The sequence below is a fragment of the Carassius gibelio genome, chromosome A15 (assembly GCF_023724105.1).
Source record: "Carassius gibelio isolate Cgi1373 ecotype wild population from Czech Republic chromosome A15, carGib1.2-hapl.c, whole genome shotgun sequence".
In the NCBI taxonomy this organism is placed as follows: domain Eukaryota; kingdom Metazoa; phylum Chordata; class Actinopteri; order Cypriniformes; family Cyprinidae; genus Carassius; species Carassius gibelio.
Window position 1 is genome coordinate 13,759,487 of NC_068385.1, and position 12,327 is coordinate 13,771,813.

The following is a 12,327-nucleotide window of genomic DNA, read 5'->3' on the forward strand; positions in this document are numbered from 1 at the left end:
AGGACAAGTAAGCAAAGTCTATCGCATCCACTATCCATCTGGATATCCATCTAGCCTTGGCTTCAAGACCGAATGACCCTTGGTGCAGGCCTCGAAGCACACAAAGAGCTGTTCCCACTGTCAAAAAGAGGCGGAGCGGTCAATGAAGGCTCTTAAAGCCCTGACAGGGCAGAGTAAGTTAAACTCCTGATCATCCTGAGAAAGAGGAAGCCTGGAAAGAACTGAACTCAAAATAAGAGGGACTCACAGAGACCCGTAATTCAGATACATCAGGAAGATTACTTACAAAGCAGTCTTTTGTGGTAGAAGTGATGGTTCTACCATACTTGTAACTAGAAGTAGAATTTACAGTTTTAGCTATATGAAGTTTGCACAAAACTAAATAATGATCTGAGCTGTCATCACTTGGCTGCATAATTTCACCACCATCAACATCAATTCAATGTGACCGTATTAAATCTAGAGTATGATTATGACAATGAGTAGGTCCTGAGACGTGTTGTCTAACCCCAATAGAGTTCAGAATGTCTATAAAAGCTGATCCCAATGCATCATTTCCATTATTAAAATGGATATTAAAATCACCAACTATTAAAACTTTATCTGTAGCCAGCACTAACGATGTAAAATCCTGGTGTAGTGCCCTGGTGGCCTGTATACAGTAGCCAGTACAAACATCACAGGGGATTTATCATTACATTTGTTTCTCTGGATAATGTTATATGAAGCACCATTACTTCAAACGAGTTATACTTTGAAGCCTGCCCTCTGAGAAATCCTGAAAAAATTATTATAAATTGAAGCAACACCTCCCCCTTTAACTTTTGGACGTGGCTCATGATTATAACAGTAGGATCCTTTGCTATTTACACTTAATGTAAATATCATCTATCACTAAGAAAATATGCTATTTGAACTTGTAAATAGAATCAAATTGATATTTACACTTTTATTTACAAAATAATAATTTGGCGCTCATCACTGAACACAGCAGGTACTCATCTTCATGGATCTCTTGCTATAATACAGTACAATACTCCCACACTGTGGGCTATTTCCTATGGAAGCTTGTTTCTGCCACTAAAACAATAAATAATTGATAAAGAAATAGCAACTTTAATCTTACAATTATACAATTTATAACTTGCATTGTTTATATCTCGCAATTTTGAGAAAAAAGAATGAGATAAAAAGCTGCAAATTACATTTATTTTTCAAATGCCATAATGACACAAGTGAACCTGAATTCATACACACAACATAATGTAATCTTTTAATAAATGTCATCAATGCCAGATAAACTTAATTATACATTTTATTATAAACTTTATTATAAACTGCCAGATTACAGTAATTAAATTTTAATCTTTTTAAAATCAGCCTTTACCTTTTTTGACTGCATCTGATTATGAGGCATTGTTCTGGTCCATCATGCATTTATTTGTAGCTTCCATTTTTCATGTGTGTGTTATGGTTTTTTTTTGGTATAATTCCATTGATTTTTATTATGTCTAGATATATAATAAATAAATTCAAATGAGCAGGTTTACGGTTTTCTGCCTTTATTGACCATTACAATGAATGATTCATTCGCGAACCGGATATCCAGACTGCTTTGTTTTGAACTCTCTCTCACAACAGACACGGAAGAGAAGACAATGCTGTATAAAGTCGTCGTTTTTGCTATTTTTGGCCTAAAATGTATTTTTGATGCTTCAAAAAATTCTAACCGACCCTCTGTTGTCACATGGACTACTTTGATGATGTTTTTCTTACCTTTCTGGACATGGAAAGTATACTGTACACACAGCCTCAATGGAGGGACTGGGAGCTCTCGGACTAAATCTAAAATACCCGTCTTACGGGTTTGAAACAACATGAAGGTAAGTTATTAATTACATAAATTTGCTATCTGGGTGAACTAACCATTTAACTGCTAAAAAGGCTTCCTATACTCCAGAGCCTTATTCAAGGCTTAGTGAAGCGCCATACAGCCAAGTATGGTGACCTATACTCAGAATTCATGCTCTGCATTTAACCCATCCAAAGTGCACACACACAGCAGTGAACACACACCCGGAGCAGTGGGCAGCCATTTATGCCACAGCGCCCAGGGAGCAGTTCGAGGTTCAGTGCCTTGTTTAAGTCATGGTATTGCCAGCCCGAGACTCGAACCAACAACCCTAGGGTTAGGAGTCAAACTCTCTAACCATGAGGCCACAACTTCGCCCTGTATCCTTAAGTGTATCCCCTCATGCATCATGTTGTGGAAATAAATGTTAGGTTTCACGGAAACCTTTCCAATGTAAGTTAAATATTATTAATAATTAAATATTACATATAGTTTGGTAGTACAACAAAGTTCTACATATTTTATTGGTGCAAAGGTGAGTAGCCTATATTTATTTAGCATATAATTTGCAACTGCTTTTCTTCACTTAATTAGAAGCACCAGAAAATAAAGTGTGTCCCATCAGGTGATGAAAAGATGTGGTCTTCACTTGAACACTTGGGCCAAATACAGGAAATCATATAAGCAGTCAAATGCAAAGACCGCAAGTGTGGGTATTTGGACAAGGCAACAATCTATTGCTGTATCCCAAATCGCAAACTTATGCACCATTCTATGACGTTTTGTAGCATAAATATTGTGTGCTTTCACACTGAAAATTCCAAAAAGAAAAAGTCCACTTTAAACAACCGGATGATGCATTTAAATAGCCAACAAATGAAGTGTGGAATGTTGGACACTCAACTGGCAGCTGTATTTACGTAACGAAGGAGTAGGGTCTATCCTTTCTTTTACTGTCTATGGGTCTATCAGACTCCAATTATAAATGACTAAATAACCTTATATAATTCATACACTACATGCTTCAGTACATAGTGCAAGTGCATAGTAAATATATTTTGCGACGCAGCCTATGGTTCACACCACCGACAGTGTTTTTTATTCTAATAATGTTCTGTTCTCTGACTCCACAGGATACTTGAATACAGGTCATCACCTAGTGGTAAGAAACAGCATACATCACATTTATAAAAACAATTAATAAATATATATATATATATATATTGAAACTGTATTAACTACACGGATTTTCAGATTATCAATACAAATGTTTTTGAAGGATGTTTTTAGTATGAGAGTGCCTTTACAAGAGAGGGACCCTTTATAAGGTCCAATTCATGTCCAGACCTGGATGATCACTGGTCATCATGGATCTGAATGTAATCCGCTGTCGGAAACGTCTCATTCTGTTCTCTTTCCTTCTTGTCTGTGTCAATAGACAAACGTCAGGGCCACGAGTTTCTATTGAAGAACAATGTTGATTACTATAGATAATAACTGAATAATTTATTGTCTCTCTTGACAGATCTTTTATGGTGACATTTCCCGCAGTGATGATCGAGACGGGAAAGTGTGCAAGTCTGTATCTCTATTACCACATGAAAAGAGTAGATAAAATTATCATTGTGAAAAAGTCATCCTTACATCCTGTAAAAGGGGCACATCTGTGTTCTTTTAGATTATTTTCACATCTCTCAATAATAATACAAAAGGAATATTAATTAATGTGCTCATATACACAGCCTATTATATAATATCGCTAGAGTAACGTGAACTTTAAACTCAGACAGTGCGCAGTCTGCGCTGACTGAACTGGCCAATCGAGAGCACCCAGCTGGAGTGACGCCACTTCCGCGACAATAGGGTCAGCGTGACTGATTTATCAACAATAACAAGATCTGCACGGAACTGTTTGGCGATCAAAGGCTATAAATGAGATGACGTCTTAATCTGAAGGTTAGGAGACGCTGCTCCTTCAATGTAAGATACTTCATGATGATGAAGGGACGTTTTCTGCTCTAGCTAGCTAAATATTAGCCTAACTATGATCATTCTCAGGTGTTTGTTGACTTACAAAGATGCAATCTCGTTCCGAGTCATTTAAAATTTAGTCGTGTGTTTTGGTGACTGGTGCTGTCTGATTTAATATATGTAACGTTAACTGTTAACGTTATACTCGTGCTGTAGCCCAAGATAAAGTCATCTGACATTGATTCAGCACCAGTGTCTTTTTAAAATGTTCTGTTATTTGATCAAATCACAAACGAAGGTCGCACCACCTTTAACTCTTTATCATTACGTTATTTTGATATGGTTTGTAAATGGCTCCTTGTTTGAAAATGTACGAATGTTGTATAGACTCTTTTATATTATGTGGTTGTGGACCGTTTTGGGTAAATTTGCAGTGTGTGTTTTTGTGTATGTGTGTGTGTACTATTTGTGCATGTTTTCATTTGTACTTAATGGGTGTTTCTTAGTCTGTATTAAATGTGGAACATACTGCAAATGTAAAGACTTGATCTTGATCTTAATTGTCTTGTCAACTTTTTGTTTAACAAGGCAGCTATTGTTTTTTTTAGTACTGTTAAATGCACAGCTGTCTAAGGAATGTTTACGTGGTGTTGGTCTCTTTTTCATGTGTTTTCCTTAAACCCGGTAAACCTGCCTTGAGTTGTAACTACATTAAGGTTTTTCATATGCATATTGAGTGTGTTGGCTTTGTTGAGGCAGATTAGTGTAGTTTACAGCTGAAGTTGAATTGGTTGTCTGTCCTTCGTGCTTACCTGGTGTCTTCTTTCTACACAGTGCTGTCATCTCTGAAAACTGACTACGCTGAGGAAAGCCCAGTCTCTTTGCTGTTTTGCAGCCACATTTAATTTGTTTGAGCCCTGACACTCAAAAGACAAATTACTTTTGAAGTAAAAGTAGACGTTATTTTATGGCACAGCTGTGACTGTGGACCAGTGAGAACAAATCGCACAGCAGGTGAGACTTAGCCTTTTAAACTAATGCTTCTCATCAGTTAATGTAGGAAAAACATGCAAAATATTAATTCATTAGTGGATTTACTTATTTTTGTAATAAGCTAGTATTGCTGTTCTCAGTATAGCTGGTGGTTTCATGTTAGCAAAGAGCATGACTGATATAGTCAGCAGATGGTTAAATCTAGGCCAGTTCTGTTTAAAATTGGAACTTTGAGCCCAGAGGACTGCAGCTTCTCATTATATGTTTAATTGAACTGCTTGAGGTTGTCTTACACATGGGTCATGGCATGACAGGCACACTTAATTAATATATATATGTGTATATGTTTTAATATTCCTAAAACATCTTTTGACATTCTTATATATAACATTAAGATCCCATAATTTATTACATAAAAGCGCGTGTGAGTGTGTGTAAGGAATGAGGTATGTTAAATAAGTTTGGTATTAAAACCATATGTTAAAATACGTTTTTTTTTTAACAAAATAAGTTTTTTAAATGTTGTTCTTCAGCTTAAAAAAAAAAAAGGTCCTTACAACAACAGTAAATGGCAAGAGAATGTTCTGATGTAACATGCCTCATCTTGTGGACCTTAAATCAAAACAAAGAACTGTTCTCATCCACTGTGTCATTTATTCGCTTAACAGTGTAAAATGATGGACATACAGTGCCACACCTGAAACAGAAAACTTAATAAATATATTAATATTCCCTCCGCACTTCAGAAATTGTGGGCTTGTACGCGCACACACATCAAGGAATCAGATCTTCTGCATGAGAAGAGTTTCTTTGAGGGTGTGGGGGGAGGACATGGCCTTAAAATTAAGGATTAATGACACAACCTAACAGCAGGGGTCACTCATAATCCATAAAAAAATATTACTGATTTTTAAAAGGGATTGATTACCCAAAAATTATCATTCATTCCACCATTCACTGCCAATATAAAGCTTGGACAAGCCTGGACTCCAACTCTATTTGTCTGAAAGAAGGTCATAAACATATACAGTGACTTGAGAGTAAGTATATCATGGGACAATTTTCATTTTTGTGTGAACTATCCCTTAAATTTTGCTTAAGTATATAAAACATGGAATAGTTTTGATGTTGCACACTGATACACAGAACTGTTTGGTGAAGCGGTCTTAGCCATGCTTTATCATGAGGGAAAAAAAGCTACTGACCAATTGTGTAAGAGCACACCAAACCAGTATTATGTAAGAATAATAAAAAGACTGAAAGTCATGTGGTGCAATGAGGAAGCGATTTATAGAGCACATGTCAAGGTCAGTAAGCCTCTTCAAATATCAGATCATTTGGTCTTTGGATGGTAAAGTATTGAACAAACTCATTTAATGCGCTAGAAGCTGAAATGTAGGACTCCTTAAACACCATTTGAAATCACAATTTTGGGAAATTGGCCTACAGATTACTTGTTTATCTCTACAAATCAATCTAGCAACTTTTTAATATTGAATAGTTGCACACTTTGTCTTTATAAATTGTTTTTGGTAAATGTGAATCAGCAGTTGTGGTGTGAGCTGGTGCAATGGAAGCTTCTGAGATTGAAGGCCGCACCTTCATGCAAGCGATCAGTGAGAAGTACAGCCCAGAAAACTTCCCTTGCCGTCGGGGTCCAGGCTTGGGGGTCGTGGTTGTGCCGTCTAGACAGCAGGGATCACCTATGAAAGGTGAGGCTTGGATTAGTTAAAAACAAGTCATGTAAGGTTCCTTGCTGATTTTCGTGTTTGCTTTAGAAGCTGTATCCTGTTGCTGTGTTTCATTATTCATTAGTTATGTGGTCATTCTGCCTTCAGACCGTCTGAACCTGCCCAGCATTCTGGTTTTGAATGGCTCTGGAATCAGTCATGCAGGAGAAGAGGGAGAGATTGCTGCCTTCTGTACTCATGTAGTTGAACTTGATCTGTCCCACAACAAGCTCCAAGACTGGCTTGAGGTGAGTTAGTTAGTAGGGCTGCACGGTAAATCTCATGTGATATTTATTGCACATCTTGTCAGTAAAGCCGGTTCAGCACGCGTTCACATGGAGCAGCATTAACTACACAGAGCCGTTGTTCACTGACAAGCACTGACGATCATATTTTGCACATGTTTTGCGCAGCTTGTCCGTGAACAATGGCTCTGTGTGTGTTATAAATTTCTATATATATAACATATGTATCTTAACTCTTTAATCTGATCTAGATCAGCAAGATTGTTTCTAACATCCCTAACCTGGAGTTCCTGAACCTCAGCTCTAATCAGCTGAGTGATGCAGTCTTGGAGCCAGACTGCGCAAAGACCTTCTCTAGCATCCGCCGCCTCGTTCTTAACAATACCCAGGTGTCCTGGGACACAGTGCACACATTCACACGAGAGATGCCTGAGTGAGTCACACAAACTGTTTTTGTAGTTTTGACATTTTTTGACAATTATCGGTGGTGTACATTTTTGGTATTGATTACTACGGTTAGTTTGACTTTTTGAGACATTATGGTTTTGATTTTATATCTTTTTTTTCACATAGAAAGTATTTTAATGGCTGTGTACATGCAATGCTGCACATGTCTTGTTATTGTTTATTTTCATTATTTTCATCTTAATATTGATTCTCATGGGATCATCCACTTTACCATGTTACTTTATTGAACTATAAATGATGTTTGAGAGAATTCATTCAATGGCTTTCAGGTAACATTATGTCCAATGAACAGTTCTTTTCATGCTTTAAATTGAACCATCAGATTTTATGAAGGTGTCTGTGGTATGACAGCTCTCCACTAATATCGATCTGTTTTGTCCAGACTAGAGGAGCTGTTCCTGTGCCTTAATGAGTACACCACTGTGACACCGGCCACCATGCCCTGCCCCACACTGCGTCTGCTCCACATCACAGATAATAGTCTCCAGGAGTGGAGTGAAGTACGGAAATTCGGCTCCATGTTCCCTGCACTGGACACTCTGGTCATGGCCAACAACAACCTAAACTCCATTCAAGACTCGGGTGAAATCCTTCAGCGGCTCTTCCCTAACCTTCGAAGCATCAATTTGCATAACGCAGGTGAAAGATTTGCATAATGCTTGTGAAAGAGTCTATATAATTATAGCATGTGTGTAATTGTCTAATTATAACTATTTTAGTACAGTGTAATTACATAAACACAATAATAAACAGTTTTTCTGATAACTTTGTGTGATTCAGGACTTAATAGATGGGAGGACATTGAGAAGCTAAACTTTCTGCCCAAACTGGAAGAAGTGAGGTTGCAAGGCATTCCTCTACTTCAGGCTTTCACGAGCATGGAGCGTCGCAGTCTAATGATAGCCCAGTAAGTAAAATGTGTCTTACAGGGATGAAAATTCTTTCATTATTTTCTCGCCCTTTTGTCATTCCAAATGTTGGTAGCCAAACAGTTTTGGTGACCACTGCCTTTCACTGTATGGACGAAATATCTTCTTTTACATTCCACAGAGGAAAGAAAGTCATACAGGTTTGGAATGACATGATGAGTAAATAATGACCAAATATTTATTTTTGGATGAAACTGATTGTAATAATGTAGAGATGTCAATGAGATGATCTCATTGCTCCTTCCTGCAGCCTGCCGTCAGTGAACTCTCTGAATGGGAGTGTCGTAACAGATTGTGAGAGAGAAGATGCTGAGAGATTCTTCATCCGTTATCACTTGGATCATTCAGAGGAAGAGCTGCCTCACAGGTATCTTTAGGCATGAACACTGTAGTATAGGCTGTACACTGTAGTGTAGTTTAGAACCTTATTGAATAGTTCTTGGACTCACACTGTGTCTACACTGGATGTGAGCGATACAACGCAACTACAAACAATAGAACCCATCAAAATCAGAGATTCTGTCTGTACTTGATGCAATGTGGCGTGCCGTGGCGTAATGTGTTTCAGCAAATCCTCAACAGTAAACTGGTTTTATTTTACATCTCTGATGTATTTGAAGCTCTTATGCGGCTTGAAACATGTAGACAAAGGACAAATGGATTTGCAATGCTAGACAACAACGGACACACCTGGTATAGATTAGGGGCACACAAAATGAAAGTTATAAGTAAATGCATTGGCCCTGTGGAGTGTGTTAACAAGTTGATTGTATTTGATCACAGAATTTCTCTGTCTGCCTCACAAAGTTTGAAATTACTTTGATCAAAATGATCTTACGAATTTTCTTTTGATCAAATGAATCAGTTAAATGAGTTATCGCAAAATATCACCACCACAATGAGAAATTACATAGATTCCAAACACTAGTCCACTGAGAAAAGACAGCCGTCTTCATTTTTTATTGCATTATATTTATTATATATATTTTGAAATATATAACATTACGTTGTAGAACACTGTTGGGTATAATGCCTAATTATAAGCTTGTTTAGAAATGGTGACAACACCTGACTATAAGGCAGCTGTTTTTTTTAAACTGTTGATCTGCTTATACATAAAGTTGTTTTAAAACTTTATCTTGCATTATCATGCATTTCGTTCCATTATCTTGTGACTGTCCAGCTTTCTTTTGAACACATTCATCATAAAAATGATCTAGAAACATATTTATAGACACTATAGATCACTTAAGACTTACTGATATAAAATTATAATTAAACTTTACTTGGATTATTTCTTTATTGCACAATGCACATTTCTTAATATCATCAAATATGCAATTGAGCTTGCATACACTGTAAAACACTATTTTTGTAGGTGTGAATAAAATAAATATTATCGGGTTACGTTTTACAAGTAAATTCAATTTCAGTCTTATAAAATTTGACATTTACTTCAATTTGTTACTTGCGGTTTCTTTGTAATTATTTGTGAAATTTCAAACTGAAAAAAGTGATTCAAAGCCGTTGTTTATTTTGTTTTGTTTTTTAGTGTAGCTGAAAGTGCTTGCTTTATAGTATTTTTGGTTTTCTTTAGGGATTATTTTTGGTTTGATCATGTAGTTCAAGGCTGAATATAGTTTTTGCATTTTGCTTTGGAGATATCACTGCTTGGTAACCAAATATGGGAAACTGGCTCCTCTGGCTGAGATTGACCTGAGACCACGTTGCCACGCCAAGGTTGAGGTGCGCTATGAAGACAAAGTACAGCAGTTGAGCATCCGTCTGGACCAGACTGTCGGAGAGCTGAAGAAGCAGCTGAGGACTGTTGTGCAGCTCTCCTCCAGCAATATGCGCATTTACTACATCGACAAGGATTCTGCCTTCGGCCCTGATGAGTTGAAGTACAGCACACGGGCCTTGCACTCCTACAGCATTCAAGACGGGGATGAGATCCTGGTAGTTCCCAAAACAAAATAACTGTCTTTCTCCAGGATCACAAAAAGCTATATTTAAATAACCAAATCAACTAGCACCATCTAAGCTCCATAGAGTGAGTGGGATTGTCTTTTCAGGGAAAAACTCCTAAGATTTGCTGGAGCTTCAGTAGTATTCAGTCGGCACATAACGTGTCATGTCGCTAAGAAACACCATGACTTGTGTGCTCCTTTGGTTTTGTTGCTGTTGTTAAGGATTAACTTTTTGTTTTTAGACTTCACAAGCACCCCTGTATTTTCAAACACCTGTTTCTTCAAAAAATTAAGCACAGCGGAGGGCTCTGGCAGCCCAGGATGTGCAGAGTTTAAGACAATCACTCACAGCTGAAAGAAAATGTTGCACTGCACTGATGTCTTAAAGAAGAAACCGTGGATATCCATTGCCTGCTGATCTGTGTTGTATGCTGTCAGCCATTAATTACATGCAAAAGACTCTCAGGCCTTATATATTGTATGGGCAGTGCTAGATTCACATGAGGAAAGATTTGTGGAACATCTTATTCATAAATGTTTTTAAATGTCCAGTTCATTTTTATAAACTGATTGAAGAATCCAGAAAATGAATTGCTGAGTACGTACATGGATGCATGTGCTGTTTAATTGTGGATTTAAAATTTTCTTTTTTTTTCCTTTTAAAAAAAAATTTGTTGGTACTTTCTCTGCTGGTTTGTAAGTAGGCCCCTCAAAATTGTACCTCCAATACAAAGCATCCGCTTGGAAAAGTGCTTATCCTCATTTCACTGGTATCCAGATTACAGAGTGTGTTGATTTGGATATTTTACTCTCAAAATAATGAGATCTGTTAAGTGACAGAATATCACAATATCACAATAATCCACAAGTAATTAGCTGCCTGTTTGTAACAAACAGATTCATCCTAAAGAAGAAATTGCCTTCTCCAGTGAAAAAGTCATCTCTTCTGTATCAGGAGATATGTGCATGTTTCTCCTGATTCAGGCAAGATTATTTTTCAAGCACCATTTATAAGTGAAAAGAGTCCAAAACAGTTCTGAACTATATTTTAATGTGAGAGGACAACAGGGAATGGATGTCTTGAGTCATGTGGATTACTTGTAGATTATTGTAATGTTTTATCAGCTGTTTAAACTGTCATTATGAAGATCCATTAGTAAGCAGTTGCTGTGATGCAAATTTCTTCCAAATCTTTTATTTTATGAAATTAAAAATTGTATTAAATGTATGCATTTAGCAGACACTTTTTTTCATTCCAAAATGAAAGTCGGTTACAAAAACAGTTTGGTTACCAACATTCTTTAGAACAAATTATTTTGTGTTCTATAGAAGAAAGAAAAACATACAGATTTGATATGACATGAGGGTAAGTATAAATGAAGTTTTCATTTCTGTGTGATTTAATTTTTTTTAAATCACTGCAGCTTGACTAAAATATGTTGAAATGTGCAATGCAAGACTGTTATCTTATAGGATCCAAACTGTCAAATTATTTATTTATACCTGGTACATTGATCAAATCAGTGCATGAACCTCATTTCCTTGTCATACTTAATTCAACAAAACCCCATGTTTAGCAACTGAAATTGGTGAAACAGTTTGTTGCATTTCTATTTTCATGTAAAACATGATAGTATAACTTGAAAAATGGACTGAATGGAAAAGCACTGAGATCCTTTGGGCGTAACTGACAGAGTGCCATGCATTGACACTCACAAATGCTTGGGTTAGTAGTACATGTTGAATGTTGAAGGCTAGAAGCATTTCTCATTAAACATTTCAGGTTTCTCATCAGTAAAACGTGATTTAAACCATGTTGCTTTAATTAAGTTGTAATTAAGAATTTGTAATCTGCTTCTTGATCATTTTATAACCGAAAAGTGAAATGAGTAGATAGAGATTTCATGACTGATATGTGTATAACTAAAATGGAAGTGAAGTGTAAAAATTTTTAAAAAGCTCCTATAGTAAAAATAATTGAAGTGTTGTTTGGTCAGGGGAAGAACAATGATGGATATCATATAGCAGCATTCTAGCATCCGCTATGCCTTTAACACTCTTTATGCCTTTATCTGCAGCCCTTAATCAAACATTAAAGCAGAATGAAACATTGTTTGTTTGTTTTTTCTCCAGAGAATTCACTTTTAGAGTATCAATATTTGATGTTCT

The 12,327-nt window shown here is 36.6% G+C and overlaps 1 protein-coding gene across 5 annotated transcripts; it reads left to right on the forward strand.

The window, feature by feature from the left end:
- The first annotated feature begins 3,653 nt into the window (after positions 1 to 3,653).
- On the forward strand, positions 3,654 to 12,270 carry LOC128029263 (tubulin-specific chaperone cofactor E-like protein). 5 transcript variants are annotated; one of them, XM_052616921.1, is made up of 9 exons: positions 3,654 to 3,808; positions 4,658 to 4,837; positions 6,367 to 6,528; positions 6,655 to 6,794; positions 7,043 to 7,224; positions 7,642 to 7,898; positions 8,040 to 8,166; positions 8,439 to 8,555; positions 9,850 to 12,270. In XM_052616921.1, the coding sequence occupies exons 3-9, from the start codon at positions 6,387 to 6,389 to the stop codon at positions 10,166 to 10,168; spliced, it is 1,284 nt and encodes a 427-aa protein (XP_052472881.1). In that variant the 5' UTR covers positions 3,654 to 3,808; positions 4,658 to 4,837; positions 6,367 to 6,386; the 3' UTR covers positions 10,169 to 12,270. The 5 variants fall into 5 exon arrangements, with proteins under 5 accessions (XP_052472881.1, XP_052472879.1, XP_052472880.1 ...); XM_052616919.1 differs by having other exon boundaries at positions 3,672 to 3,832; positions 6,364 to 6,528; XM_052616920.1 differs by having other exon boundaries at positions 3,672 to 3,832.
- The last annotated feature ends 57 nt before the right edge of the window (positions 12,271 to 12,327 follow it).

What these genes read in the sequence shown, in the direction of transcription:
- LOC128029263 (XM_052616921.1), top strand. Translation starts at nt 6,387, where the DNA reads ATGGAAGCTTCTGAGATTGAAGGCCGCACCTTCATGCAAGCGATCAGT. An exon ending in TTCACACGAGAGATGCCTGA is followed by an intron (nt 7,225 to 7,641) that starts GTGAGTCACACA and finishes TGTTTTGTCCAG; the next exon opens with ACTAGAGGAGCTGTTCCTGT. An exon ending in CATCAATTTGCATAACGCAG is followed by an intron (nt 7,899 to 8,039) that starts GTGAAAGATTTG and finishes TGTGTGATTCAG; the next exon opens with GACTTAATAGATGGGAGGAC.